Source organism: Aspergillus brunneoviolaceus, assembly GCF_003184695.1.
Source record: "Aspergillus brunneoviolaceus CBS 621.78 unplaced genomic scaffold BO95scaffold_54, whole genome shotgun sequence".
In the NCBI taxonomy this organism is placed as follows: Eukaryota; Fungi; Ascomycota; class Eurotiomycetes; order Eurotiales; family Aspergillaceae; genus Aspergillus; species Aspergillus brunneoviolaceus.
The window spans coordinates 103,011-127,434 of record NW_020290784.1 but is presented as its reverse complement, the minus strand read 5'-3'; the positions used below and the strand labels follow the sequence as shown (position 1 = coordinate 127,434).

The window sequence follows — 24,424 nt, the reverse complement described above, 5'->3', positions numbered from 1 at the left end:
GTTTCTCCGCCAGGGAAACAACTTCGCTAATCTCCGCCCCTACAACTCTCCACCTTGCTAGGAACAAGCTGGCCATGAATCTGATTTGCGAATGCTAGACTCTGCAAAGACAGAAGCTTTTGTGCCTGCAATGCGAATCTCGTCTCTTGTTGCAATACACAACCATTCGACCCCAGTTCCTCTCGGCAACTCGTGCCGTGTGATCGGACGCTGGCCCGGGCCATTGCCGAGATCGAGTCATACTTAATCCCCCTCTCTTAACCCCTCGAGCGTTAGACAACATTCGACACGAAACATTCCAGCAGGATCCACGGCACATGAGTAAGAATGGCAGCATCAAGCCCAGACAGAAGCGCGTTCACCTCCCAGGACTCCGTCGCACACCTCTGGCGCGACCTCGGCCTCCCCGAAGCGAGTCTGGCGTCGCTCGACATCATCGACCCCGAGAAACCAGGTCTCCCATCCTCCTTCAAGGTGGGCCATCTCGCGCAGGCGTCCATCGCCCTTGCGACCTTGCTCGCCGCGCAGATCCACAGCCTGCGAAGCCACAACTACAACCACAACCACAACCACAACCACAACCTCGCCCCACGACCACCCACAGTGACCGTCCCGTTCCGCCACGCCTGTGTGGAATTCAACTCCTGGCGACTCTACACGATCGACGGCGAGCCGGTCCAATTCCCCCCAACCAGCCCGGTGGGCGGTCTACACAGAACGTCCGACGGCTACGTGCGCGTGCATGACGGGTTCCCGAACCACCGGGACGGAGCCAAGGCGCTCCTCGGCTGCGCGCCGGATGTGACGATGGATCGGGAGGCCGTCGCGGCGAAGGTGGCCGCGTGGCGGTGCGTGGACTTGGAGCAGACGGGGGTCGAGACCGGGCTCGCCATCGCTGCGTTGCGGAGCTTCGCGCAGTGGGATGTGCTTCCCCAGGCCCGTGCCATTGCGGATACGCCGATCCGGCTACGCAAGATCGGCGACGGCGCGTCAACGGGGCCGGGGCTGCCAGACTGCCTGGGGGCTGGCGGCGCGGATAAGTGCCTGCGCGGGCTGCGGGTGCTGGAGATGTCTCGCGTGATTGCGGCGCCCTTGTCCGGCAAGACGCTCGCCGCCCACGGCGCCGATGTCCTGTGGGTGACGAGCCCCAATCTTCCGGATTTGCCGGACCTGGATCGCGAGATGGGCCGTGGGAAGAGGACTATTCAGCTGGATCTGCAGGATGAAGAGGATGAAGCGGAGCTGTTCAGGCTCCTGGACGAGGCGCACGTGTTCATCCAGGGTTACAGGCCGGGGAGTCTGGCGGCGCGCAGGCTGTCCCCGGAGGCGATCGCGCGAAGATGCGCCGGTCGCGGGATCATCTGTGCGAATCTGTCGGCGTATGGTCCGGACGGGCCGTGGGCTGGCCGTCGCGGATTCGACTCCCTGGTCCAGACGTGCTCGGGGCTGAATGTGTCCGAGGCCGAGCACTTTGGTGCTGGCGAGGCGGCCCGTCCGCTGCCGTGTCAGGCATTGGATTATGCGGGAGGCTTTTTCCTCGCCGCCGGGGTCATGGCGGCGCTGTACAAGCAGGCGACGGAGGGCGGATCGTGGCAGGTGGATGTCTCCCTGGCCGGGGCGATGAAGTACTTGCGGTCGCTGGGACAATACGAGGGCCGAAGCGGATTCGACGCGCCCGATTATTTCCGTCCGGAGGATGTGCCTTCGAAGTACATGGAGACGCATATGACGGGGTTCGGCAGGATGACCTCGGTGCGACATTCAGGGTCAATCCAGGGGGTGGAAGTAGGATGGGAGATCATGCCGAAGCCATTGGGCGCTGACGAGAAGCGATGGTTATAAGCTGCTCTAGGCCATCAGTGGTCAAGTGGCAAGTGGCAAGTGTCAAGTGTCAAGTGTCGACCTCGTGTGTATTCTTGGGTGCAGTTACACACACATCGCATCTGTGCATCTCTTCCCAATACCACCTTGCTCCTTCCCCTGGCGTGATAAAGACGCCTGACAGTTTTTGCTGGAATGTTTGTTTCCCCTCTGTATGACCTCATGCTGCACGGTGCATACACCCCCTCCTTCAGTCCAGGACTCAACTTGCTTTTTTTCCCTCGTCTCGAATTGCTTTGTCCACGTATTCGTACCTCCGTTGAGTCATGCGGGGTAAGACAGTTGCTTCGTTTTCAATTGACGATGTCCCCTCTCTTTGTTCTTCTTCTCGGACACCACCATAAACCCCCCTTCACAAGCTGTGCCACCTCCCCACCACCATGAAGGTGATCATCATCGGCGCCGAAGTAGACGGACTCATCTGTGCGATCGCTTGCAAGCGGGAGCAATTGAACGTGATTGTTCTCGAGCAACATGCTGAGATTGAGGTGAGTGGAACCGACGGGGGCGTGGCAGGGTATTTTTGTTTGCTGATTTCCGCTCTCGCCTGCAGGTCAATGCCGGTATCCAGATCCCTCCCAACGGAGCCCGAGTCCTGCATCATCTGGATCTTCTGGAAGCTGTGACTCGCAAAGGGACTAGTACAGAATATCTGGATTTAAGACGCTTTCACGATGGGGCGTTGATTCGGTCGATGCCGTGGGGAGAACCGGTTCGCCGGGCTTACGGAGGACCCTGGCTGTATGTCCTGTACTTCCATCCCCTGGCCAAGGCCCATCTGAGACAAACCAACTCAAGCTAGTACTGCAAGACAGTAATATCACTCGGGCGGACCTTCTCGACATACTACTTGACAAAGCGCGACAATTAGAGATAGACATCCGACCTCATGCCATCGTGGAGGAGATTCATTGCGGCACCGCCGAGGTGGTTTTGAAGGACGGAGCTCGCATTCAAGGAGATGTGGTGATTGGAGCCGATGGTTTGTCTCTCCCTATTGATGCTCTAAACGGACAAAGAGAACCTCGTGCAATGCTGAAAATGGCGACCACGGGAAAACAGGCATCTTCTCCAGAACTCGAGACACGGTCTTGAACCATCCAAGCCCGCCCAGCCCAGCCAGCGACATCGCCTACCAAGCAACCATCTCGCGATCGGCGCTGAAAGCCATCGATGACGGCCAACTCGACGAGCTCTGCACCAAGAACAAGATCACCACCTGGTTAGGTTCCGCGCAGCACACCGTCATCTTCCCCGTCCGGCAGGGAGAAGAGTATATGCTTGTGACCTACCACGCATACAGCACTCCTCCAGCAGAAGCAGCCGGTCTCACCCAGATACAAGCACTGCATCAAGGCTGGGACCATCGGTAAAAGCCTCTCTTCAGCCCCCAACATCCCCCCTGATCCAACTCCTTACCTAACAATCCCAACTTTAGACTCCCAACCATCCTCGCCCACGCGACCTTCGCCTCTCAAACCACCCACCACACCCTCCGCGACCTTCCCACCTGGCGCAATTCCCGAACCCTCCTCCTCGGCACCGCCAGCCGCATCATCCCCCCCTACCAAGCCCAAGACCTGGCCGCTACCCTCGAAGACGCCGCCGTGCTCAGCACGCTCCTCGGCCTCCTGAACCACCACAGCCCCGCACCCGACCAACTCCCGCGCCTGCTCCCGGAGATCCTCGCCCTCCACGAGGCCCTCCGCAGACCGGCCGCCACCAAGGCCGTCCAGGCCGGCCTCCTCAGCCGCCGCGTCCTCCAGGTCGGCAACCCGGTGGGCCAGGTGCTCCGCAACTGGTTCCTGGGCGGGGCGGGCATCACGCGGGACACGGACGCCGGGTGGTTGAAGCTGGTCTCGGCGCAGCAGGAGGCCACGCTGGGAGGGGGAGGGGGAGGGGGAGGGGGCAGGGGCAGTCTCCTCGACGAGACGAGGGCGCGGCTCGAGGCGTGGAGGAAGGAGCGGCTGCCGCTGCTGGCGGCTGAGGAGTCGAGGGAGCGGTCGTCGGGAGGTTACGGCATTGGACGGAAGCGGTTGCGGTGTTGGACGTATTGACTGGCTTGCCACGGGACTGTGTATATGATGTTTAGTGATCCCTGGTTTCGAGTAGGGATGTGCAATGGTGGTTGCCTGCGTCTGTTTTATTTTTTTCTTGTTGTGTTTCGTCTAAATTTGGATTCTCAATACAATACTTACTGCTAGGGAATGGATCCCCTTTCTCTCATCGTAAGCGTAGGATGTAACTTACTGTAGAGATTATTATCGCTTCCCAGCAGATCTACCTCAAGTCACGACACGAGTGGAAGTCCATACAACTGACTCCTCGAATGCTCCCAGACTTCTCCCACCCACCAACCTACCTACCTACCTTTACCCCACCGAATCCACCAACCCCCCTGAAATCCACTCCTACCTTAAAGAAGACACCCCATCGCCAAGAAAAGGCCCGAGAAGAATAAACACAAACGTACAGAGCAGTGCAGTCCAGGTCCTTATAAACCTGGAGTGTGTCTTCCGTAGTACAGTTACTAGCCGAGGCACGGAGTATGAGTATTGAACCCTTCTCTTCTCCACTCGGATCCATCATCCCTCCCCTTTCCCCACAATCTCCAGGCTACTGCCCCACTCGCCTGCAGAACCGAATCTGATGGACATGGACATGGTCATGAGGTCTTGACTAGTCCGCCCGCGTTCGCGGAATGCAGGGAGTTACGCTCCCATCAGGTTATGCGCCCTCGCGCACGTTGAGGCTTGAGATTGATTGTTTTGACCGCTACGGATATCGTTTCAATGGCGTTGGTTCGTTACGTCTACCAGACGTGAATAACCACTCTAGAGCCGATTCCCCTTGTAGAAAACACCACGACGCGCGAGAGAAAATGTCGCCAGCAATCGAGATGCCCGGCCACCACCACCCACAACACGATGCTGTTGAGACTGCTGAAGACATGGTATGATGATAGAGGAAGAGGGAGGGAGAGAGGACGGAGAGGGAGGAAAAGGTCCACGGTAAAGCCACCGCTTTCCAAGTAAGGAAAGCGCACCCTCATCCTCGTCACTGCCTCGTCAGGACTAGCCAGATGTGTTCGTTCCACTAAGACCCTGACTGAGGATGAAGATTCGGCGTGGCTTTGGGGGCTATTAGGTAGTGTTTTTGCGAGGCGGCGGCGGCTGCTGCTGCTGCTGCTGTTGCTGCTGCATTGTGGTGAGCCCAGCTAACTGTGATTGGTTCCGGAGTACAGGTATGACTTTTGAGATTAAACGTTTCGAGTGACCATAATATGTATAAGGGCACCGCGCAACTGGTCATGCCTTTGTACAATTTACAACGTAGCTTAAACCTAGACAAGGACATTATCAAAAAAATCTAAGGAAGAGAAAGAGCGCCGTGGGAGGTGTATTGGCTGCAGGTAGAATAAATCACAAAAGTGCAAAACCAATGCCATGCACGACTGCCAACAACGAGCAAGGGAAATGGGAAGGAAGGGTGATGACAGGAAAGTAAAGAGAATCAAGAGAAGGGTCCTGGGTCGGCCATCGGACCCGACGAAACAGTAGGTACAACGACGCTGACAACCATTGCAACATGCGACAGACAACCGTACACGACAATCACCCACATCTCAGCCACATTGATCATCCCCGCGCAATCAATCTTCCTGGTAGGAAATCTTGCGCATCTCTCCCAGGCGTTGGCGGGCGCGAGCAAGACTGTTCTCCAGCTGAAGAATTTCGACCTGGAATCCCAAAAAGAGTCAGCTTTCTGTACCCTAGAACCCTAGAAAGAAGTCTGGATGAAGAGCTTACCTGTTGCTCCATCTCCCGCACCTTGAACTCATGGGAGCCGAGCTTGCTGTAGTCGACCGCTTCGTTGTCTTCCTGGTTCTTCTCCTTGATGATACTCTGCACCTGCCGCACCAAAGCCCGGCACGCGGCGCCGACAGCCTTGCTAGCGCTCTCCAAACGGTCTTGGGTCTTGCTCATGAAGCTAGCCTTGACACGACTGGCCGCCACCAGCTGAGCCGTGCTAGCAGCCACGTCGTTACTGGCCACGATCAGCTGCTCAGGCGAGTTGCGACCGGAGATAACCCCATCGGCCGTCTCGATCAAAGTGTTGGTCGAGTTAGCGACGGCCTTGGCTGCCGAGATCAACCCCTCCGTCCAACGATTGTTCTTCTTATAGAATGCCGTGCGCGAAGAGCTACCACGACCCTCGCGGACAATCTCTTGCTGCGACTCAGTCGCCGCCTTGATCAACTCAGCGATGGCGTTGGTCACGGCAATAGCCGCTTCCAAGATAACGTCATTAATGCGAAGCTCGTACGTGGTGTAGCCATCACGGGGCTTCTTCTTGAGCTTCGCCAGGCGCTGCGCCGCAGCATCGATGGCATCAGCCGCCTTTAGAAGCTCCTGGTCGACAAGGTCGCCGAGGTCTCCATTCGTGGTGATTCTCGCGCTCTTGGGAGCGAAGACGTCGACCAACTTCGACAGAGCCTGCAAGTCTCTTTGCACCTCCAAATTGTTGTTGATCACCACGTCGGTCTTCTGCAAAGCCTCCAATCCCTCCAGACGGAACGACTGCAGGCCCCGGAAGAACCGTACTGTGGCTTGTGCAGACTTGCGGGCTGCGTTAAGCAGCTGATCGGCATTCTTGTCGTCTTTAGCGAGGCGAGTCAATCCCTTCGTGTTGCTGAGAACATCGGCAATTGAGCCGGAAAAGATCGACACGGTACGGATGATCTCCGCGTGCGTGCTATTAGGTCCGTCGGCGATGTAGTTGTTGAAGGCAGTGGAGAATTCGGTTGCCGACGCAGACGCCTTTTCGATCTGGGAAAGCACATAGGGAGGCGAGGCATTTTGGTTACCAGCCTGCATGGTAGAGTCCACTTCGTACAAAGCATCATCCACCCGCTGAACACCAGTCTGGAGAACGGAATCGATGATATCATTGATCTTGGCCACAGTGCCGTGCAAGACTTGATCAATCTGAGTATCAAGAGCTGTATCGACATCACCTTGGCTCTTTGAAAGGCACAGAGTTAGCCAAACACTTTCTTTCGTTTCCGCGGGCTGAACGTACCAGTTTCAACTCTTCGAGTTCCATGAGAGCCTGCTCCATTCCGGACTTGTACACCTCAATTTCCTCGTCCTTTTCGCGAAGCGCAAGCTCGTGGTCACCATCGCGTTCCGAGTTTCTGGAAGAGTACTCCTCCAGAGCACGAGTTTTTTTCTGTATGCGGTCACTTAGTGTACAGTTTCAAGTATGCCCTTTTGCAAAACGGAACTTACCCTGAGAGACTCCTCCAGGTCGGCCATCTCACGGTTGTATTTCGACAACAACGTGGAGATTTCAGTACCCTTTGAGCGCTCGGCGTTCTCTGCGCGCTCAATGGCCATTCGGAGCTCCCGCTTGAGTTTCTCTAGCTCCTCCTTGTTGTTGCCGGTCAAACGATCTCGGTCATGCAGTGCGCGATCTCTCTCGCGGATCATGTCGGCCAGCTCCAAGTTCTTGGTCTTGAGCTCACGTTCGAGCTTCTCCCGCCGCTCGATCGCCTCCTGGGCCGATGCAGCCTTGAGCTTGAGGCTCTTCGTGGTCTGCAACAAGTCCAGGTGCTCTTGGCGCAGTTGCGAGTAAAGCTTAGCTAGAGCCTCATACTTGGACCGCCAGGTGTTCACTTGCTCCTGCAGGGATCGGATTTGATCATCCTTAGAAGCATTTTGCAGGTTCAAATTCGCGGTTAACTGGTTCATCTGTTCCTCCAGGTCCTTGACTCGGCGATCATACTGTTGCAACATCAACTGATCGCGCTCATATTGAGCACGAGCATTCAAGTTCTCTTGCTCAAGCTCAGCCAGTCGACCTTGTGTTTGAGTCTGGTATTGATCGCGCAACAATTGCTCATGAGCCAGACGCTGTTGCTCCGCCTGGAGACGTTGTTGTTCCTCGAAATCCTGCTGCGCCTGCTGCTGCGCCAGGAGTTGTTGGCGCTGTTGTTCCTCCCACTGTTGTTGCAAGCGGCGCTGCTCCGCCTCATATTCCTCCTGCTGGCGCTTCGCTTCGGTGGTCCAGAAGTCGTTGATGGGTTCTGGATCTGCAGCCACTGGCTTGGGAGGTGGGGTGGGTTCGGGCTCGGGCTCTTTGGCTGGTCGTCTCGGAAGAGCGGGACGATCATCGTCTTCTGACAAGAGATTGGGCGGATCCTGCGGCAGCTTGGGAACGGTGATTAAACTGGTGAGGTACCGCAAATTAGAGCATTCGTAGTAGAACCGCACGAGGCGGTAGTGTTGGGCGTCATATCGGCCACGGAGAGGCTCCAAGGCTTCGTGGTCACCAGTCGCTAAACGGGCATCTGTTAGTCTCCATGGATCCGCAGTTGCAGGGGAGGTAGTATCTACTTGTGTGCATAGCCCTTAGCATGCTGGTAATGAACTTGTAAATGCCGTAGCTCTCCTGCACCAGCGGAACCAACGCAGAGATCCGGCATTCATTGTTTGTGCCCGACTGGAAATGCGAGAAAATGAGTTTCTGGAAGGCATCGATCTGGTCCTGAAGAGTCATGAGGTCGCTAATAGTTTCGTAGCTATCATGATGTCAGCCAAGTTTGGTGCTAGCGTCATGATTCGCATACCCCTCATTAGGATCATTGATCGTCTTCAGACTGATGTACTCCTCGTACTCGAAGAGGCCTGCGAAGATTTAGTATGCATCCAAGAGCCTGAGACCGGTATCCGCACCATTGAACTCGGGGTGGTTTCGGTGGAAGGCAAGCTTCGACTCGAGGAAGTAGACATACTCCCGGATCAGGGGTCCGTATCCTAGAGCATCACGGTGGATAGTCAGTACTGAGCTCTAACGGCTTGTAACATTTATCGACAGTTCAGATGGCCACCCACCTCGAAGACCCTCGCCCCCGACACCTCGCATGAGGCTGTCAATCCAGTTGGCATGTTGTTGCGCTTCACGAATCACTATCGGGTGGCCTTCTTGCAGCACCTTATGGATCGTGATAAGCGCTTTGAAGGTTTGCACCTCGTCGGCAAGGACCGGCTGGCTGTGACGTAGAGACAGCTTGGTTAGCCGTCACCATCATCGCAAATGAGCATTGTGAAGAGCGAAGCTACAACATACACCTTCATACCAGCCCAGAAGGCCGCAGAGGATTTATGGTCCCATGTATAGACGATGCAGCTCCGAACATGTTTCCCTGGGCGAGCATTAGCGACGGACGGTCAGACGCGGATGCAGTGCGGAGCGGTGCTTCGGAGGTCGAAAGGGTGGTGATGAGATCAATGCGTACGTTTCGGTGCGGTTTCCTCTGCAATTGAAATCTGATCAGTCACAAGAAGCTAGAAGGCCATCGTTAGATTGAGCTACACTCGACTTACCGATGCTGGTAGCTTTGCGAATGTTGATGGCCAAATCAGCCTCAGTGCTAGACACATCATGTTAGTCGGTCTTCAACCCTTCCGAGCTTCCGCGCATATCTGGTAGAGCATAATAGATGACACGTACCGACTCATCTTGACGGTGCAGAGCTCTTGCTCTTGGGGGTGGTAGAGAATCAGGGGATCAGGGGACGGGGAAATGCGGCGGGAGCCGGTGGGCCCGAGTGCGCAACTTAATCAATCAGTGGAATGAAATCACCGGTGCGCTCAACGGAGGAAAAGGGGGAGGACGATAGAAAATAATCAAAAGATTGGGAGAATGTGACAGCCGACCGGCACTGAAGGGAAAAGAATGTAAAGAGGAAATTGGGGAAAGAGGGGACAGATAAACAGATAGACCGACAGCGATAGGAGAGTGGGAGGAAGTGAGGGAGTGAGTGAGTGAGCGAGCGAGTGCAGTGTGGGTTGGGTGAGGAAATGACGTTCTGAAGGTTGATTGACGGCTGCGGCCTATCCTTGGCGCTACCGCCGTGTCAACTGGGCATGAATACTGTACAGTACGACTCAAAGTATACGGGGCAACGTAAGAATGCTCAAGGCAGCCACAATACTTGCATCCAAAAGCCATTCAACAGACAAGAAAAGGATGGAAGACCTACTTCACTTTCTATATTTCATCAGTCCGAGACTACCTCAGTAGAACTAATCTGATTCGAATTACACCCAAACAATCCACAACGCCTCCTGTTGCCTTGCACCTTGCGCGCTCAAGAACCAGCCGAGAAAGAAATGCAGCAAGTGATATAATTTAAGTCAGATGTAGTGGTAGTCTGGCTGCCAGCTGAAACTACTTGAGTAACCACTGCGATCCACTATCCCCTCCTCATCATCATGGGTCTATGCGAGACGTCCATGGGGAACGCACAGCGCTCTGCATATATGACCACCAACAAGCACAGGCACCATAAGATGCACAATGACTTGCAATTGTCGGTTCATTCTCTCAAGGAATGATCCCGTCTGTGGCTGATAACCATTCCATTCCATGTTTTCCGGAGTCGGGATTGACCACTGAGGCTACCGTCGGTGGTTTTGGCTCGGATGCCCCCCCATCTGAGGCCGCTTCCACGAGACTACTGTGATCCTGGGTTTCATCTGACAGAGAATGTAAGGATGCATCAGCTTCCTTCGGTGTTGTTGCCAATGTCCCCTCCGGGGTCATGTCAACAACCGGGCTGTTGGGACCTGAATCATATGGCGCTTCAACCACCAATAGTTCACTGGGACGGCTACTGCTGTCATCGGGATGATAGACAGGTTTTCGTCGGGGCGGCAAAGGGGGTTTTGGAACAGGTCGGTGGTTCTCTTTCTCCGGCTTATGCTCGGAGAACGGTGCGTGGCTAACCGGCTTGCGTTTGGGGACAACCGTCGAACTTCCCGTTCGTCTGTAGCTGACCTTGTCAGGTCGCGGCAGCGGTGTGCCTGGAGGTGGGAGGGGATGACCACGCCCAATCGGCTGCTCCGGTGTGCCAGCAGGACGGGAGGCATCCTGACCGGAGCTGGAATCCCCCTTGCCAAACACGTTCCATCCCCATTTCTTGGCCACGGACGTTGCCGTGTTGAAGGTCAGAGAGGCTTGTGACTTGACATCGGAGTTTGTTGCAGATGTAAGAGATCGAGTCAATGTCTCCATCGTGCTCCGCCGTCGCGATTTATTGCTGTTCAAGGATGTGGTGGAAGCATTCGTCATGCTGTCTACGTTCATCGACGACTCACTACCGTGATGAATCGAAGGGGGTCGTGTGGGCAAATCGCCATAAGACTCTCGAGAGCTGTCGAATGACTCAACAATGGAAGGCTCGCGACTCTGGGAAGCACTTGTGGGAACGAGGTGACTATCGATGGGAGGTGAAGTGCCAGGTGTCCTTTCTGGTGAGCTAGGCGGGGAACGGGTGGATATCTCGTTCATCGTGCTGGTTGCATTAATCTTTTCCTCCCCCTTGGATTCGGATGAGGCTCGGTCGAAACCGACATGATCGGCAGTCACCACGGGGTCCGCAGCGTTGGAGAAGGTCTGGGAACGGATGACTCTTGGAGGCGAGGTACCCAATTTCTCCACAGCAGAAGACAGGGCACTTGTGCTACTCTTTTCGGAGTCCCCAATAGAGGCCTTCGAGGCCTTGCGGGCCTTCAAGGTCGCTGTGCCCGACTCTCCAAGCGCAGGTGCACTCATCGTGCGTTCGTCCTTCATCTTCAAGATCTCCACGGACTGATCTGGGACACCCCCAGGCATCGGAGGCTGCGCCTCAGATTCGTCCGGGATATCTGCCTTCTCGTCAGGTTTCGGGATATCTCTCTGCCAGACTCCACCACGGAAACGCTGAGGCTGAGTATCCAGGAATGGTATATCATCCCAGAATGGCAGAACACAACTCTCCGCGACCACTTCACGGATTCGGCTTTCAATAGCACGTAGGACGATACCAAGCGTGATCTGCTTGGAGCTCACGATCGGTTCGATATTCATCTCCATGTTGGGCATTGTCTCAAATGATATCCAGATCCGGTTACTCGGAGGCGGTTTGAACTTGATGAGCAAATGCCCCTCGAGTTTCTTCAGGACAACAGCTAGGACAATATCAACTTCCCGGGCCTTGAAACGAGGACCCAGATCGATACGGACGGTAGCCGAGATCTGAACACGAAAATTGCCGGTATACTGCACGTCCGTCTCCACGCAACAGGTACCATCGACAGTCAAATCCTTGAGCCTGGGATTGATTATGAAGGGAGCCCCTTCCCCCATGTCGATCGTTTGTAGACCGATCTTGCTGATGAAATTCGGCTTGTTGACGCGAGATATCTTCTTGGTGATCTTTTTCCTGATGAAATCCTCCATCTCCGGCGTCTTGTACATTGCCAGAAACAACCGACCTAGGACGGCGTTGATCCAGCGGGTTTGCAGCTGTTCCTCGGAGGAATGAAGTCGCTGCACAAGCGTCACAATGTGCTTGGTATCAAAGGCCTGGTGTTTCGGAGGGCTATCCGCGGAGTTCCACAGCCTGGACTGGTTCTGGAGCATGGCGAAGTAGAAGTCCTCCTTCTCCGACAGGTTCTCCGAGAACAGAAAGAACGGTGGCGTGGGGCCTCCGAGGTCTCCCAACGACTCCAAACGTCGTGACAGGCAGATAGCGTTCCTTTTGAGCCATAGCTCTCCTTCCGGAATTTCTCCCTCTCCGCCATGGATGCTCACGTCGTGGTGGGCGAGGGAAATGACGTATCGTACTTCCACTTGGTTCGCGTTATCGTAGAGCATCAAGTGCCCATGTCTAGCACATACGGACGGTCAGGATCAATCCTCGCAGAACTGCGACCAAAGGAGCGACACGCAGCATGACCTACCGAAGCACGATGTAGAACACATTGCGCGCCCGCTTTCCGTTCTTTGTAACATTTTTGGTCGGTTCAATAGTCGGCGTCTGCTTGCGATCGAATAAACTTCTATACATGGCTTGGTAGACACTGGGGCTCTCCGCGGCGATCACCTCACCCGCCGGGGTGGTTCTTTCCGGAGGTTTCCCATTGACTCCACCGGGAACATATTCACGACAGACTGCGAAATATCCGGCGGCCACGTCCGAGTCATGCGTACGGTGGAACTTCTCGGCCAGCTCATCGGTCCCGGACTTTAAGCTGTACTGATCATCGTTATCGCGTTGCAGGGAGTCGTGCGCGGGTTGACGGTTTAGCTGAGAGGGCGGGGATGATGCAGTCAGATAGGCATAGAGGAGGAATAGCGATATGACGAGAGGGATAAACGTGAGTCCACCAAGGACATAAACGAAGAGAAGGTTGCCGAATGAACTCATTGGGGAGCTGAATGGATTAAAGGACCGGCAATGAAAGCTCCATCATCATGGGGTAAAGTGACACCAAAGGGACCAAGTGGCAGCAGAGACCGAGAGGATTAGACCAGCCCCTGTGAGTGAGACCAGCTCCAAAGAGAACAGAACACGAGGGAGTTAAGGGGTGGGGTGGGGAGGTGGGGAGAGGAGAGGAGAGGAGAGGAGAGGAGAGGAGAGGAGAGGAGAGATGAGGCGAGGGAAAGGAAGAGAGGACAGGTGTATCACCTCTTCAGTCGGTGGTGGTGTTTTCCTTTGGGGGAGAGAGAGGGCGGAGAGGAGAATAGAGGAGCTGGAGGGAAGAAGAGTTATGTGGTTCCAAGTTCCAGCTCGTCACTGCACTGCAAGTACTAACTTAGGAAGTACGTTACCTAGGTAGTAGGTACAGCAGTTACGGAGGAGGACTGTACAGTGCTTCAGACACCAGCCTTGCCCTGGAAAAACCGTTAACTCCGCGCTTTCCGTCACGGCTCAGTGCTTTCTTTTTTGGCCTTGGTTGATCTGGTTTGCTTGTCTGGTAGCTAGCCTCAGGCATAGGCATGGATGATTGACGTCGATTCGATGACGGAACCCAGCGGCTGAGTGGGGAAAGTTCAAGCTGGGAACTTGGGAAGGGCTCAATTTACAGGCTACGTTCTAAGTCACTCTTAGGTACTCCGTACTCCGTACTCCGTAACTGGTTGGAAGAACGTTGCCCCGCCCCCAGCCCTGCCAACCGGTTAATCCCGTGATGAGTCTTGCAAGTTGCAACTCGCCAAACTGCCCACGTAGTTGTTGATCCCCCGCCCGGCCCTTCTATTCTTATATTCTCGTTATTGTCCTGTTGATCCAGCAGATCCAGCAGATCCAGCAGATCCAGCAGCGACTTCGACAATTATGTATCGTAAACAGTACAAGTCTACAATCTTAAGCAGCTGGACACGGTCGTATCACTGGTTTCTTGCTTTCTTCTTGTCTTTTTCTTTGTAATATCCCTACACGGACCCATACCTTCATGTGTCGCGGTTTGATGGTCCACTGGGTTGAACAACCCATACCACCATGGTCCGCTCCACCGGCCCATGTCAACTAGAAATGCATTATGCTAATTGATAAATACACATATGATAGAGACTAGCGAGGCTAGAAGCGATGTATCGAGGCCTAACTTACTAGTCACCCATCAATTATATAGGTCATCACACCGCTGTCAACTAAGATGGATTCCCTAACTATGCGGCGGATGTGGTTTGCTTGGCTTCTAGAATCCTTCCCATGCCCAAAAGATCAACTAGCCAGGGTTACAGTTACTGAGTACTAACTTACAGTGAGCCCCTGGTTGGAATGCAGGAGAATGTACCTGACATGAGCCCTGCAGCTGAAGCCAATGCGGCTATCCATCGACTCATCACACCACTTGGCTCTGTTTCCATGACCCAAAATTCAAGCTAAGTTTTACATCTTTGAAGCGAATATAGGTACAACACACACAAATGCTTCCAGAAATTCATCCCTGCCTTCCTGCCTGCATCCATCCATCCAAGGAGCCCAACCTGATCCGCTGACCGATTAACCGAGTGCGATCTACCCAAGCCCATTCCAGTTTAGCCCATGTGCTATATAGCCAACCAAGCTATACGATGGAAAGAGTTGCCAGATGATCCCCCAACACCAAGCTCGTGACAGTCAGATATGAACGATAAAGAGATAGTAGTACATGGGACATGTCGGCCTGCAAAAAGAAAAGGAAAGTGTCTAAGTTTATGAACAGAGGGAGAAAAGGAAGGCTGAAAGCGAAACAAAACGGCTGGGCATCCCGAGCTTGGTCTCTATGATAAGAACGCTTTGCAAAAGACGCCGATGCACACGGATCGTCCGTGTCGCTGGTTGGAACAATCTATTTCCGGCGGTTCATAGTCTTCTCGCACATCTGAATCAGACCAGCCTTGGCTTCGCTGTCAGGGAAGTCCGCGAGCGCGGCGATCGCCTTGTCGATATATTCCTGGGCCAGAACGCGGGTTTGTTCCACACCGCCAGCCTTTTGGACAAGTTCGCGAGCCTGTGAGTGTCAGTCAATGTTGCTGGATGCCCAATGGGCTGAAGGGATCTTATTTACCATCTGAACGTCACCGGCCTGGCTGAATTTACGGCCAACCAGCGGGCCTAATTCAGGAAACTGCTTCCACGCATACAATAGCGGGGCTGTGGCCAGGCCCAGCTCCAAGTCCGCACCGGCGGGCTTACCCAGCTCGGCCTCGGTGACCGTGTAATCCAACATATCGTCCACCAGCTGGAACGCCAGTCCCAGATTGCGCCCGTATTGGTAGGCGGATTCGACAACCGCAGGAACACTATTGCCCAGCACCGCGGTCGACCGGCAAGACTTACTGATCAGACTGCCGGTCTTGAGGTACGTCTTCTGCAGGTAATAGGAGAGGGTCTCGTCCGTGAAGACGGGCTTCTTCTCGTCCGCGGCTGTGTTCTTCAGCTGCATGAATTCGCCCTCCACGAGGTTGGTGATCACGGTCGACATCAGCTCGATGACCTCGGGGTCTCGCAGCCGGGCCAGAGCCACCGAGGCCCGACCCAGCATGAAGTCACCCGCCAGCACAGCCATCTTGTTTCCGAACTGCAAGTTAGCCGAGGTGAAGGAGCGGCGCGACACAGCATTATCGATGACATCGTCGTGCAGTAGAGATGCGGTATGAATCAACTCGGTGATCTCCGCGAGTCGGCGCTGTGTAGGGAGAATATTTTCATCGCCAGCAAAGTCGTAGGCCGCATCAGGGTTACTGCTGGAGGTCGCGGAGGACAGCGAAGGGGGGAGGTCTGGGTTGTTGTCGACCAAAATGGAGGAGGAGGTAATCGGATCATTGACCGTCGCGTTGTAGTCGACCGTCTGGGGTTTGCGTGGGCACAGCGCTGTCGCTTGTGACATGAGCAAAACAAGCAGCGGCCGCATGTGTTTGCCCTCGCTGCGCGTGTAGTATTTAGCCACCTTGTCCAGCGTCGGGTGGCCAGACCCAAGCAATTGACGAAGGTTCTTGGTCAGGAACTTGAGCTCCTTGCCGACCATGCGCAATGGGTCGACCGAAATGCCCGGCGGCGCCTTGGGGAGGCCTTTGAAAAGTGTCTGGGCCGCCGACACGGCCGCCCCGAATGGAGAGACATCTCGCCGGCGGGTGGGATGATATTTGCGGGTTTGCACTTGCGTCTGGAGAGAGAGGAGATCATTTCGGAGGCATTGCCAGCAAACTGTCGTTGTTGTCGACGGCGTCGTGATGCGAGACGATAGTACTAGCCCGGCGGCTGGGACTGTGCGAGCTTTCATGATGGAAAGAGAGGTGGAGAATCGAGGCGAGTACACCGAATCAGAATCTAAAAGACAGTCATACCCAAGGAGCAAACAACGATTGGAAACCGGTCCAGATCCGGCAATGACTGTTGGGGGGGGGGGGGGAAGAAAAGGTTGGGAATAATCAAATAGATTAACTGAAGCCGAAGAATTCGAGAGAGGGAATCGGGCGGTCACTGAGCTGGGCTTGCAGTGCCTGCAGTGGAACAGACCTCGGGCCGGATCGGGGTTCCGCCTGGCCCGTCACTCATCATCAATGGCTGGCCTCATACCTTCCCTGGTGCATACTGGTGCATACTGGTGCATACCTACCTACCAAAGCTCGACCTCCTTTGATAAGCAATGCCACATCTCTCACAAGGAAATTGGCTGGTCTAAGTCGGCTATGATGAAGATTACAAAACGAAGAGGCTCCCCCGGTTGCATCATCACCTCCAACACCTAACTCGGAAGTCAAAAGGAAAAGAATGGAACAGACGAGTAGGCGGGGGAAACAGCATCTACACCGCAAACAACATAGGAAAAATGATTCAATAGTAGATGAGAAACATGGAAGATCACGCCGGCAAAAGCTCAATCCTGCCGATTCCCCTCAAACACATCCCGGAACATTGAATTTGCAGATAAGAACACATGATTGTTGAAGGCTTCCCCGTCCAACCGGTCGGGGATCGGCAAAGAATTATGGAAGGAACGAAGCCAGAAACCTGCTGCATGTTATTGGCGCTCCATAAGATAATCCCTTAGATAGCATCAAAGTCGCCGCCGGCGTCTTCATCATCCATGTCTCCCTCTTGAATCTCCTTGGCCAACTCCCGCTCCCGCTCCCGTGCTTCCTGTGCACTCTTCAACTCCAATCGATGTTGGTTCATGGGGAAACGCATGGCCTAGAATTGAGATGGTGAGCACAAGTATGATTAGCAGGACGTGCGATTTGAACTCACCTTAACGCTCTCATCGTGAAGACTCAAGCAGGCTCTAATACGCTCGTGGAAGACCTCACCCGGCTCCCGAGTAGCATAGATGTCACCGACCTCCTTGCTCTTCATGAAGCCACGCTCATGGTCCAAACTGGCTTCGATCACCCCATCACGAATCGCCTTGGCCACGATGTACTCAGCCGACTCCTCGCTGTCCAGGCCAAGGCGAAGGCAGATGTCCCGAAGTGAGATGCGAGAGTAGGACAGTGACATCATGCGAATGCCCGTCTTGATCACGTTCTGTCTCAAACGCAGGATGAGGGTGTATGTACCATCCTTGCGGAAGGTTGCAGTGTAGGTATTTACAATGTTCAGGAATCCATCCAGATCACCGACGCTCACAGCCTGCACCAGTAGGAAGTACGGGTGCAGGGCACGCTCCAACGCAGGCTGACGGAAAATCGCCCGGTCGGGAATATCACCCATGAGCAGCTCGACGACAACGAGCAGCTTATGGGATGCCTGGTAGAAACCGCGTGCACTGTGGCTGGACGGAGACTTCCGGGTAGCGCCAATCAAATGCCCGTGGGCGTCCGTGTACTGCAGCTGAATGGCCCGGATACGGCCCAAATAGTACAGGTAGCGGGCAATCTGGTTGTTCGAGGCAGACGCGGGGAACCGGTTGTGCGAGATCAGCAAGTCCGCCTGCGAGATATGGGAGGTCGACAGGTAGTTCCGCAGAAGCAGGGTCATCACGGTCGCCTGGGTATCCACATCTTTGCGCAGGACAGCCGTTCGCAGCGCGTTGAGCAGAGGCTGGCGAATCGATGTGACAGATGCAGCGGGCGACGGAGGAAGGGGCGCAATCTGTTCGTAGAAGAGAGAATAGTAGAAATAGACTCGGGCCGCCAGAGAATCAAGAGTGCGGCGGTTGAGCGCCCGCAGCTGCTCGATCAGTTCTGTGGAGAACTTGGCGCCCTTCTGGAATTCCTTCTTGTCGTACAGATAGATCTGAACAAGAATGGAGAGATAAGTGTCGATCTCGGGCAGGATTTCCTTAGGGGTCGACTTAGTCTTCTCCGATTCGATGTCCATCTTGGAGCTGGCGACAGCACTGTCAAAAGCGCCAGTTTGATCGATGGCGCCCAACAGGAAAGAAGCAGTCAGGTTGGAGGACGGGTAGTTCTCGACGATGACTTCTGCCAGCACATCTGGTGTGATGTGCTTGCGCATGGACGATATCGAACGCAAAACGCGGAGAGTGAATCTGGGGTCGAAGTGGCTGACAGCTCGCTCAAGCAATGTGAAGTTGGACTTGATATCTAGAGTAGATCGCATAAGTGGTCGTCAAGGTATCACAACCCCTTGGACTTAAGAGTCTACTCACCTTGGAGAGCCTTGACCTTCGGGTCAACCTCTGACTTGGACTCCTCGGTGTCCGCACCTTCCATGGCGATGTCGCCTTCATTGTCCGGAGCTTTCTCGCCGGATAACCTCGAACCCTTGGTCGGGGGCACTACAACAGTCATCTTCTCGTCACCTTTCCGATCCTTACTGGCGGTGAATGAGGATGTAGGCCCACCTGCCGTATCCTCTCCCATCTCAACATCTTCCGAACCATTCATGCCGTTCTCCGTCGGGTCGGAGCCGTTGGTCCGCGGCTGGTCCCGCTGTTCACCCATTCCGGAATCTGCTGTGCTATTCGACGAAGCGGCTTTCGAGGCGGTGGTAGATTTGGCCTTGTTGGCAGCGGCGCGATTGGGCGCCGGTTGGTCCTTGTTGGAGCTGGTGTTCTGTGAAGTAGAGCGACCCTTCTCACCGTTAGCAGATGAAGAGGTATCCGACTTGCTGTTCGATCTCAGAGAGCGCCTCTCGGCCGGCATCCTTGGTGAACTGAGGGTCTTTTGGCTAGGAGGGGAGGGGGAGATAAAGCTTCGGCTTCAGCTTTCAAGCTCAAATGAGCAGTGAGGACCGCAGTACCAGAAGCAGAGGAAGGGGCAAGAGATGAAAGACCACCGGTGAGAGGGTGGGGGGAAAGCAAGGGTTGTGGGGTAAGAGACACACAGAGAAAAGTCAAAGATGCAAACAGAAGGCAAGATAGATCGCGGATGGTAGGTGAGTGAGTTGGAAGCAGATGGTTGATGAGGTGGTGATGTGATGTCAAGGCTGGCTGGCTCTGGGATGGACAGCGAGAGAAGCAGCCCAGGGCAGCTTAGTCAGGTTCGGTCTTACCGGTCGGGGGGGTCAGCTGGAGTGACAAGCTACCTAGCTTGCGCGTGCGCCTGGCGCCTGGTCAGTCAGTCCGGTTCAATTGAATACAGTACAGAGTCAATTGGCTCTGGAGGAATAGAGCTGTAGCCCAACTTACTGAGAAAGAATCCGGGAGTTTCCGGTGTCAACCTTTGAGGTGGGTTGGCTGGTTGCTTGGATTGTACAGTGAGTTCACGTTCGTCAGTACTCCGTAGTAACTTAGTAGTTGTAGGAGGAGAGTCGGGGAGAAATGGATAACCAGGTTAAGTTAGCTTGCATTGCCACTCTGGTGGCCTGGTATTTGAGGCAGAAACAGCTGGAAATCATCTTGGCATGTTTACGGAGTACCGCGAACAACAACAACCACCTTCATGAATGATTGATCTTATCGGAAAACACCGCCCGGGTTCTTGTTGTATATCCACCCATTTCTCAACTATTATCTTATCGTCGCTCAGTCTATGCTCAACATGTCGCTTCTTGAAAGCCACCTTGAGCAAATCATGCTCTCCTCAAATGCTATTGCAGAACTTCCGTGAGACCCCGACCCGGACAACCTCGTACAGTACCAGCTTGCTGATCCGCTGTCGTTCCAGCTTTCCACCTCCGCGAATGTTCACCAATGCTCTTTTGGGCTCTCATGACATCACCTCCCTAATTCGCGACACGGAAGCTCATGAACGGGCTTTATTCCAGACTGATCCCTCGGTAAAGCCAGTCAGCTCGGCGCAGCGACGAGTTACTCGCCGCGGCACGCAGTTCCCACAAGAAACAGAGAAGGAGTCTATGGCGAGTCGGATTTATTCGGCCAGGAACAACAAAAACCAGTCCGCTGTAGCCAGAGTGCTAGGCTCAGATATGATGGAGGAGATCAAGCGCTCCGCGGGACGGGGTGCGCGCGGGGAAGTCAACGTCGATGTCTTGCTTCGCGGCGCAGAGATTCTTTGCAATGTCTAGTAAGCTCCCCCTTCCTGCCCTCGTCTAATGATAACTGTCTGACTTAATGGGGTAGCCCGATCGCTGGCGCACACGAAAAGATCGCAAGTCTTCGCTATCGTCACCAATTGATCACGGACTCAATTATAGATCTGGAAGAGCGCGTGGCCCGCAACGCTGCCGAGCTGGAGCAGATGAGCCACTCCTACGGTGATGACTATGATGATTACGATACTGGAGAAACACTGCAATCTGAGGTGGCCGACGTCACAGATGCTGATCTGGCCCGGGAAATGGAGGAGATCCGAGAATTAGAGAGAAGAAAGCGAACGCTAGAAGATCGGGTCAATGGGATGGAACGGGATCTTGGTGGGTTGCTGGGCTGAAAACAACGCAGAACCCGATACTACCATCCATCATCTTGCACCCATTTCCAGCAAAACCAGTGCTGGCCTGATAGTTTTCATCTCAGTCAAATGCTGCTCTTGGCTCTCCTTCAACCGGTCCGACCGAATCAAGGTGTGGGCACATCCGAGCAAGCGCTGATGAGTTGAGCTACCATGCAGTAGCAAGAATGCGCCATGTTGTATTGCGCAGAAGTGGCATGGCTCATTTAGACCCTGGCACCACTTACTCTAGGGCTCTTTCTCGACTCCGGCGAACTACATCAGGCAGCTTGCGGTCGCCGAGGAAGTTATCCAGCCATACGTGAAGACACTCATTTCAGACTGAGATCAGCGAAGTTTCCTGCCTCGTTTTCTGAGAAGACTAAGAGATTGGTCGGGTCTCGTGGTCTTACCTGAAGTTGTCTCAGCCGTCTCTCATCTCCCCTTTCCCGACAACGGAGATGCAAGCTATATAATCTCATGCCGTGGAATATTGCATATTTGCTTGTTGCTCTTGGTGATTCGTGACCTCAATGCTTCGAGTAACCGCTACAATGAACCTTAATGAGGCATGTTCCGCCTCATCACCACTAAAATGTGTGCATTGCTGCCATAATGAAGTCACCAATAGATCAAGGAGTGATTTTTCCAGATAAAACTGTAGAATTCCAGTGTAACGCGATTGATAGTCATATCAATATCGTTCCAAGTTCCAGTTCAATATCACGACCGCCTGCCGGAAAGGAAGTCAGGGTATGCGAATGAATGAAGCCTGAGGCACACTCCGACCCGCCACAATCATCCCCGGCTTGTCTTCTTCTGACTTCTGCCTCTCCCGCTGCTCATTATCTTCCACCTCAACTGCTTATAGATCTCTCTTCAGCAACTGTCTCTGCTGCCAGCTGTTCACTCATCGTACTTTCATTTCCTCATTGCGCTCGTTTGGATCGTCGCCAACTCCATAGCCATCACAGCTATATCGGCACCCGAACGACGCGTGCCTCCCGCCGCACTTCTAGCCGGTTTTCTCGAACCGTTACATCCCCCGAGTCCATCTTTTCGACAAACGGCCTCATCACCACGCCTGCCTAGCTGGAGGGAAACAGTATACATAACCATGGATAATTCACAGGCTCAGGCGCAGGCTGCTCAAGCCCATGCGCAGGCTCAAGTTCAGGCGCAGGCGCAGGTGCAGGGCCCGGCAACTCAGCAGCAGCCCATGGTGCCGCAGCACTCGAATCTAATCCGAACGGATCAAGTTCAGAAACTCCCTCATTTGAATGATCAGCAAAAGGCACAGCATACTCAGTTGGTTCGAAACCTGTGGGAACTTCTCAACGGCCGCGATCCGCAAACTTCGGAGTACCAGCAGGCTCATGCACGGCTCGCCCAAATCTCCCAGACCCTCATGAAAGGCATGCGCGCCTTTCAACAGAGTCGCCAGCTCCAGCATCAGCAAATGCAAGCAACAAACCCGGCGCAGCCGGGGCAACCGGGCCAGCCAGGCCAGCCAGTACAACGGACGCAGTCTGTGAACCCTCAGACCTTCAATCAACTACTCCCGCAAATCCAGCAGAAAGTCAACAGTCTGCAGTTCTTTCTTCCTCCCAATATTAGCAACGAACAGGCGCAGACGTGGCTGCCCGAGGCCAAGCTTCGCTATGGGATCGCTTTACAGAAGCAGGAGATCGGACGGGTTCGCATCGCGGATATCCGTCAACAATTCACCCAACGCCAGGGCGCAGGAAATATGACACAGGAAGAGGTGGGAGAATTCAAGAGCCGCCAGTTGGCGGCAGAGAAGCTGTACCGTGAGGGGAGCGACTTCCTCTCTAAGTTCAAAGAACAGCAAGAGTCATTCAAGGCACAGCAACAGAGGGCTGGCGTTCAGCAGCATGTTTCTGCTCAGCAACATCCTCAACCAGGAACAGCGCCGGCGCCGGCGCCGACTGGCCCGAGCCCAGCTCCAGCAAGTGTTCCTGGACAAATTCACCCTGGACAAGCTCCCACCCCCGCCCCACACACCATCAACTCGGCCGTCAACGCTGCGCGCAACCAGGCTGGACATACCGCGATGTCTCCATCTACTTCTCAACCAGGTCAGGCACCCACAGTTCCCGGTCCCGGTCCCGCACCTGCCGTTGGCCCTGTTCCTCAGCAACCACCCAACCAGCAACCGCCTCTTCCACAACAAATCCCACCTCCGGTTCAGCAGCAGCCAGGACCACCTGGCTCACAGGTACCTTTCAATCCGGTCCCAGGTCCTGTCCCGGACGTTTCCACTCCTACCCCGACATCTCAGACAATGATCCAGGGACCGCCCCGCCCGTTGTCGCAGCAGGCTGCTATGGCCCAGGCTGCCCAGAACTACTCCAACAACATCAACACCAACAACGTGCCTCAACAGCAGAACATGAATCAAGCAGCTGCCAATCCTCACGCACATCCGCAAGGTTACAACTCCAACCGTTCTACCGAAAACCCAGCACGTACACACACTATGCCCATCCCCAAAAACCTGAATGTGCCTACCCCAGAACCAGTGAACATGGCACCGGCGCGCCCTACGCTGTCTGGCGGCCCTAGCCACGCGGCGGTAGGCGTGATGAACCAGCCTGCGATTCAAAAGCACCCTGGATATGTCCTTGAGGGTGAGGGTCAGAGAGTATTGAGCAAGAAGATGCTCGATATCCTGGTTCGCCAAGTCACTGGTGGTGGAGAGGGTGAAGGCTTGACTCCAGATGCAGAAGAGGTAAGAGAGAACACCCCGTCGCTGCGCGACTTGCTCTTGATAACAACGAGTCGCTGACCAATCTTGGACAGTTCATCCTCCAGATGGCAGACGACTTTGTGGACGACGTCGTCACCTCCGCATGCCGGATCGCCAAGCTGCGACCCTCTTCAACCCTGGAGATCCGCGATCTGCAGCTCGTCCTTGAACGCCAGTATAATATGCGCATATCAGGCTTCTCCACCGACGACCTCCGCACCGTCAAGAAACCCCAGCCTACGCAAGGGTGGACTCAGAAGATGTCGGCCATCCAAGCAGCCAAAGTCACTCAAGGCAAGGCAGAGTAAATCCGTGCAACGGCCACTCATACCTTTTTCGTGCCAATTCCCACAGTGTGCTTCAGTACGCTCAACTCACCTCCCAGTTGACATGTGTTGTTCCCAGCAATAAGCAATAGGCCAGCACACAAGAGTCACTTTTACGCAAGATCACGCTCATCCTCTCTTCTTATCGTCTATAACGAAGAATCTTCCTATTATTCCGGTGCTTGGTGGACTTCTCATTTGTTTTCTTCTTTTTACTCCTATCATGAGATCAGGTATCATTGGCGTTATCCGGCGGCGGCCTCGTTGTCCTCTGTTTTTGCTTTGAACATCCTTCTTCGCCTTTTCGGCAATTGGATCAATGCAGATGCAG

At 54.5% G+C, this 24,424-nt stretch overlaps 9 protein-coding genes across 9 annotated transcripts; 4 read left to right on the top strand and 5 right to left on the bottom strand.

Moving 5' to 3' along the window:
- Positions 1-8: 8 nt before the first annotated feature.
- Positions 9-1,929, top strand: BO95DRAFT_209123 (CAIB/BAIF family enzyme). Its single transcript, XM_025581103.1, has one exon. It carries the CDS (start codon positions 328-330, stop codon positions 1,840-1,842), a length of 1,515 nt encoding a protein of 504 aa, XP_025439884.1. The 5' UTR covers positions 9-327; the 3' UTR covers positions 1,843-1,929.
- A 332-nt stretch (positions 1,930-2,261) lies between these two features.
- BO95DRAFT_368723 (FAD/NAD(P)-binding domain-containing protein) lies at positions 2,262-3,938 on the top strand (the record flags this gene model as incomplete). Its single annotated transcript, XM_025582844.1, has 5 exons — positions 2,262-2,369; positions 2,435-2,622; positions 2,697-2,867; positions 2,957-3,250; positions 3,320-3,938. The coding sequence occupies 5 exons, from the start codon at positions 2,262-2,264 to the stop codon at positions 3,936-3,938; spliced, it is 1,380 nt and encodes a 459-aa protein (XP_025439883.1).
- A 628-nt stretch (positions 3,939-4,566) lies between these two features.
- BO95DRAFT_209181 (uncharacterized protein) lies at positions 4,567-5,037 on the bottom strand. The gene has a single exon (XM_025581104.1). It carries the CDS (start codon positions 4,931-4,933, stop codon positions 4,694-4,696), a length of 240 nt encoding a protein of 79 aa, XP_025439882.1. The 5' UTR covers positions 4,934-5,037; the 3' UTR covers positions 4,567-4,693.
- A 133-nt stretch (positions 5,038-5,170) lies between these two features.
- Positions 5,171-9,711, bottom strand: BO95DRAFT_445158 (putative cytoskeleton assembly control protein Sla2). Its single transcript, XM_025587079.1, has 12 exons — positions 9,397-9,711; positions 9,270-9,316; positions 9,182-9,199; positions 9,013-9,088; positions 8,778-8,935; positions 8,619-8,699; positions 8,513-8,570; positions 8,280-8,464; positions 7,173-8,221; positions 6,964-7,113; positions 5,691-6,905; positions 5,171-5,620 (listed from the first exon to the last, which is right to left on the bottom strand). Exons 1-12 carry the CDS (start codon positions 9,402-9,404, stop codon positions 5,534-5,536), a joined length of 3,132 nt encoding a protein of 1,043 aa, XP_025439881.1. The 5' UTR covers positions 9,405-9,711; the 3' UTR covers positions 5,171-5,533.
- A 217-nt stretch (positions 9,712-9,928) lies between these two features.
- On the bottom strand, positions 9,929-13,636 carry BO95DRAFT_445156 (SMP domain-containing protein). Its single transcript, XM_025587078.1, has 2 exons — positions 12,672-13,636; positions 9,929-12,598 (listed from the first exon to the last, which is right to left on the bottom strand). The coding sequence occupies exons 1-2, from the start codon at positions 13,136-13,138 to the stop codon at positions 10,273-10,275; spliced, it is 2,793 nt and encodes a 930-aa protein (XP_025439880.1). The 5' UTR covers positions 13,139-13,636; the 3' UTR covers positions 9,929-10,272.
- A 327-nt stretch (positions 13,637-13,963) lies between these two features.
- On the bottom strand, positions 13,964-14,275 carry BO95DRAFT_208906 (uncharacterized protein). The gene has a single exon (XM_025581100.1). It carries the CDS (start codon positions 14,232-14,234, stop codon positions 14,070-14,072), a length of 165 nt encoding a protein of 54 aa, XP_025439879.1. The 5' UTR covers positions 14,235-14,275; the 3' UTR covers positions 13,964-14,069.
- Positions 14,276-15,047: 772 nt separating this feature from the next.
- On the bottom strand, positions 15,048-19,308 carry BO95DRAFT_455073 (proteasome regulatory particle lid subunit RPN3; the record flags this gene model as incomplete). Its single annotated transcript, XM_025588303.1, has 6 exons — positions 15,048-15,209; positions 15,267-16,474; positions 16,778-16,782; positions 17,319-17,392; positions 17,450-18,747; positions 18,813-19,308. The coding sequence occupies 6 exons, from the start codon at positions 19,306-19,308 to the stop codon at positions 15,048-15,050; spliced, it is 3,243 nt and encodes a 1,080-aa protein (XP_025439878.1).
- An 837-nt stretch (positions 19,309-20,145) lies between these two features.
- On the top strand, positions 20,146-20,997 carry BO95DRAFT_455072 (uncharacterized protein; the record flags this gene model as incomplete). Its single annotated transcript, XM_025588302.1, has 3 exons — positions 20,146-20,210; positions 20,272-20,631; positions 20,688-20,997. 3 exons carry the CDS (start codon positions 20,146-20,148, stop codon positions 20,995-20,997), a joined length of 735 nt encoding a protein of 244 aa, XP_025439877.1.
- Positions 20,998-22,114: 1,117 nt separating this feature from the next.
- On the top strand, positions 22,115-24,075 carry BO95DRAFT_368636 (putative transcription initiation factor TFIID subunit 12; the record flags this gene model as incomplete). Its single annotated transcript, XM_025582842.1, has 3 exons — positions 22,115-22,168; positions 22,211-23,749; positions 23,821-24,075. The coding sequence occupies 3 exons, from the start codon at positions 22,115-22,117 to the stop codon at positions 24,073-24,075; spliced, it is 1,848 nt and encodes a 615-aa protein (XP_025439876.1).
- Positions 24,076-24,424: the final 349 nt, after the last annotated feature.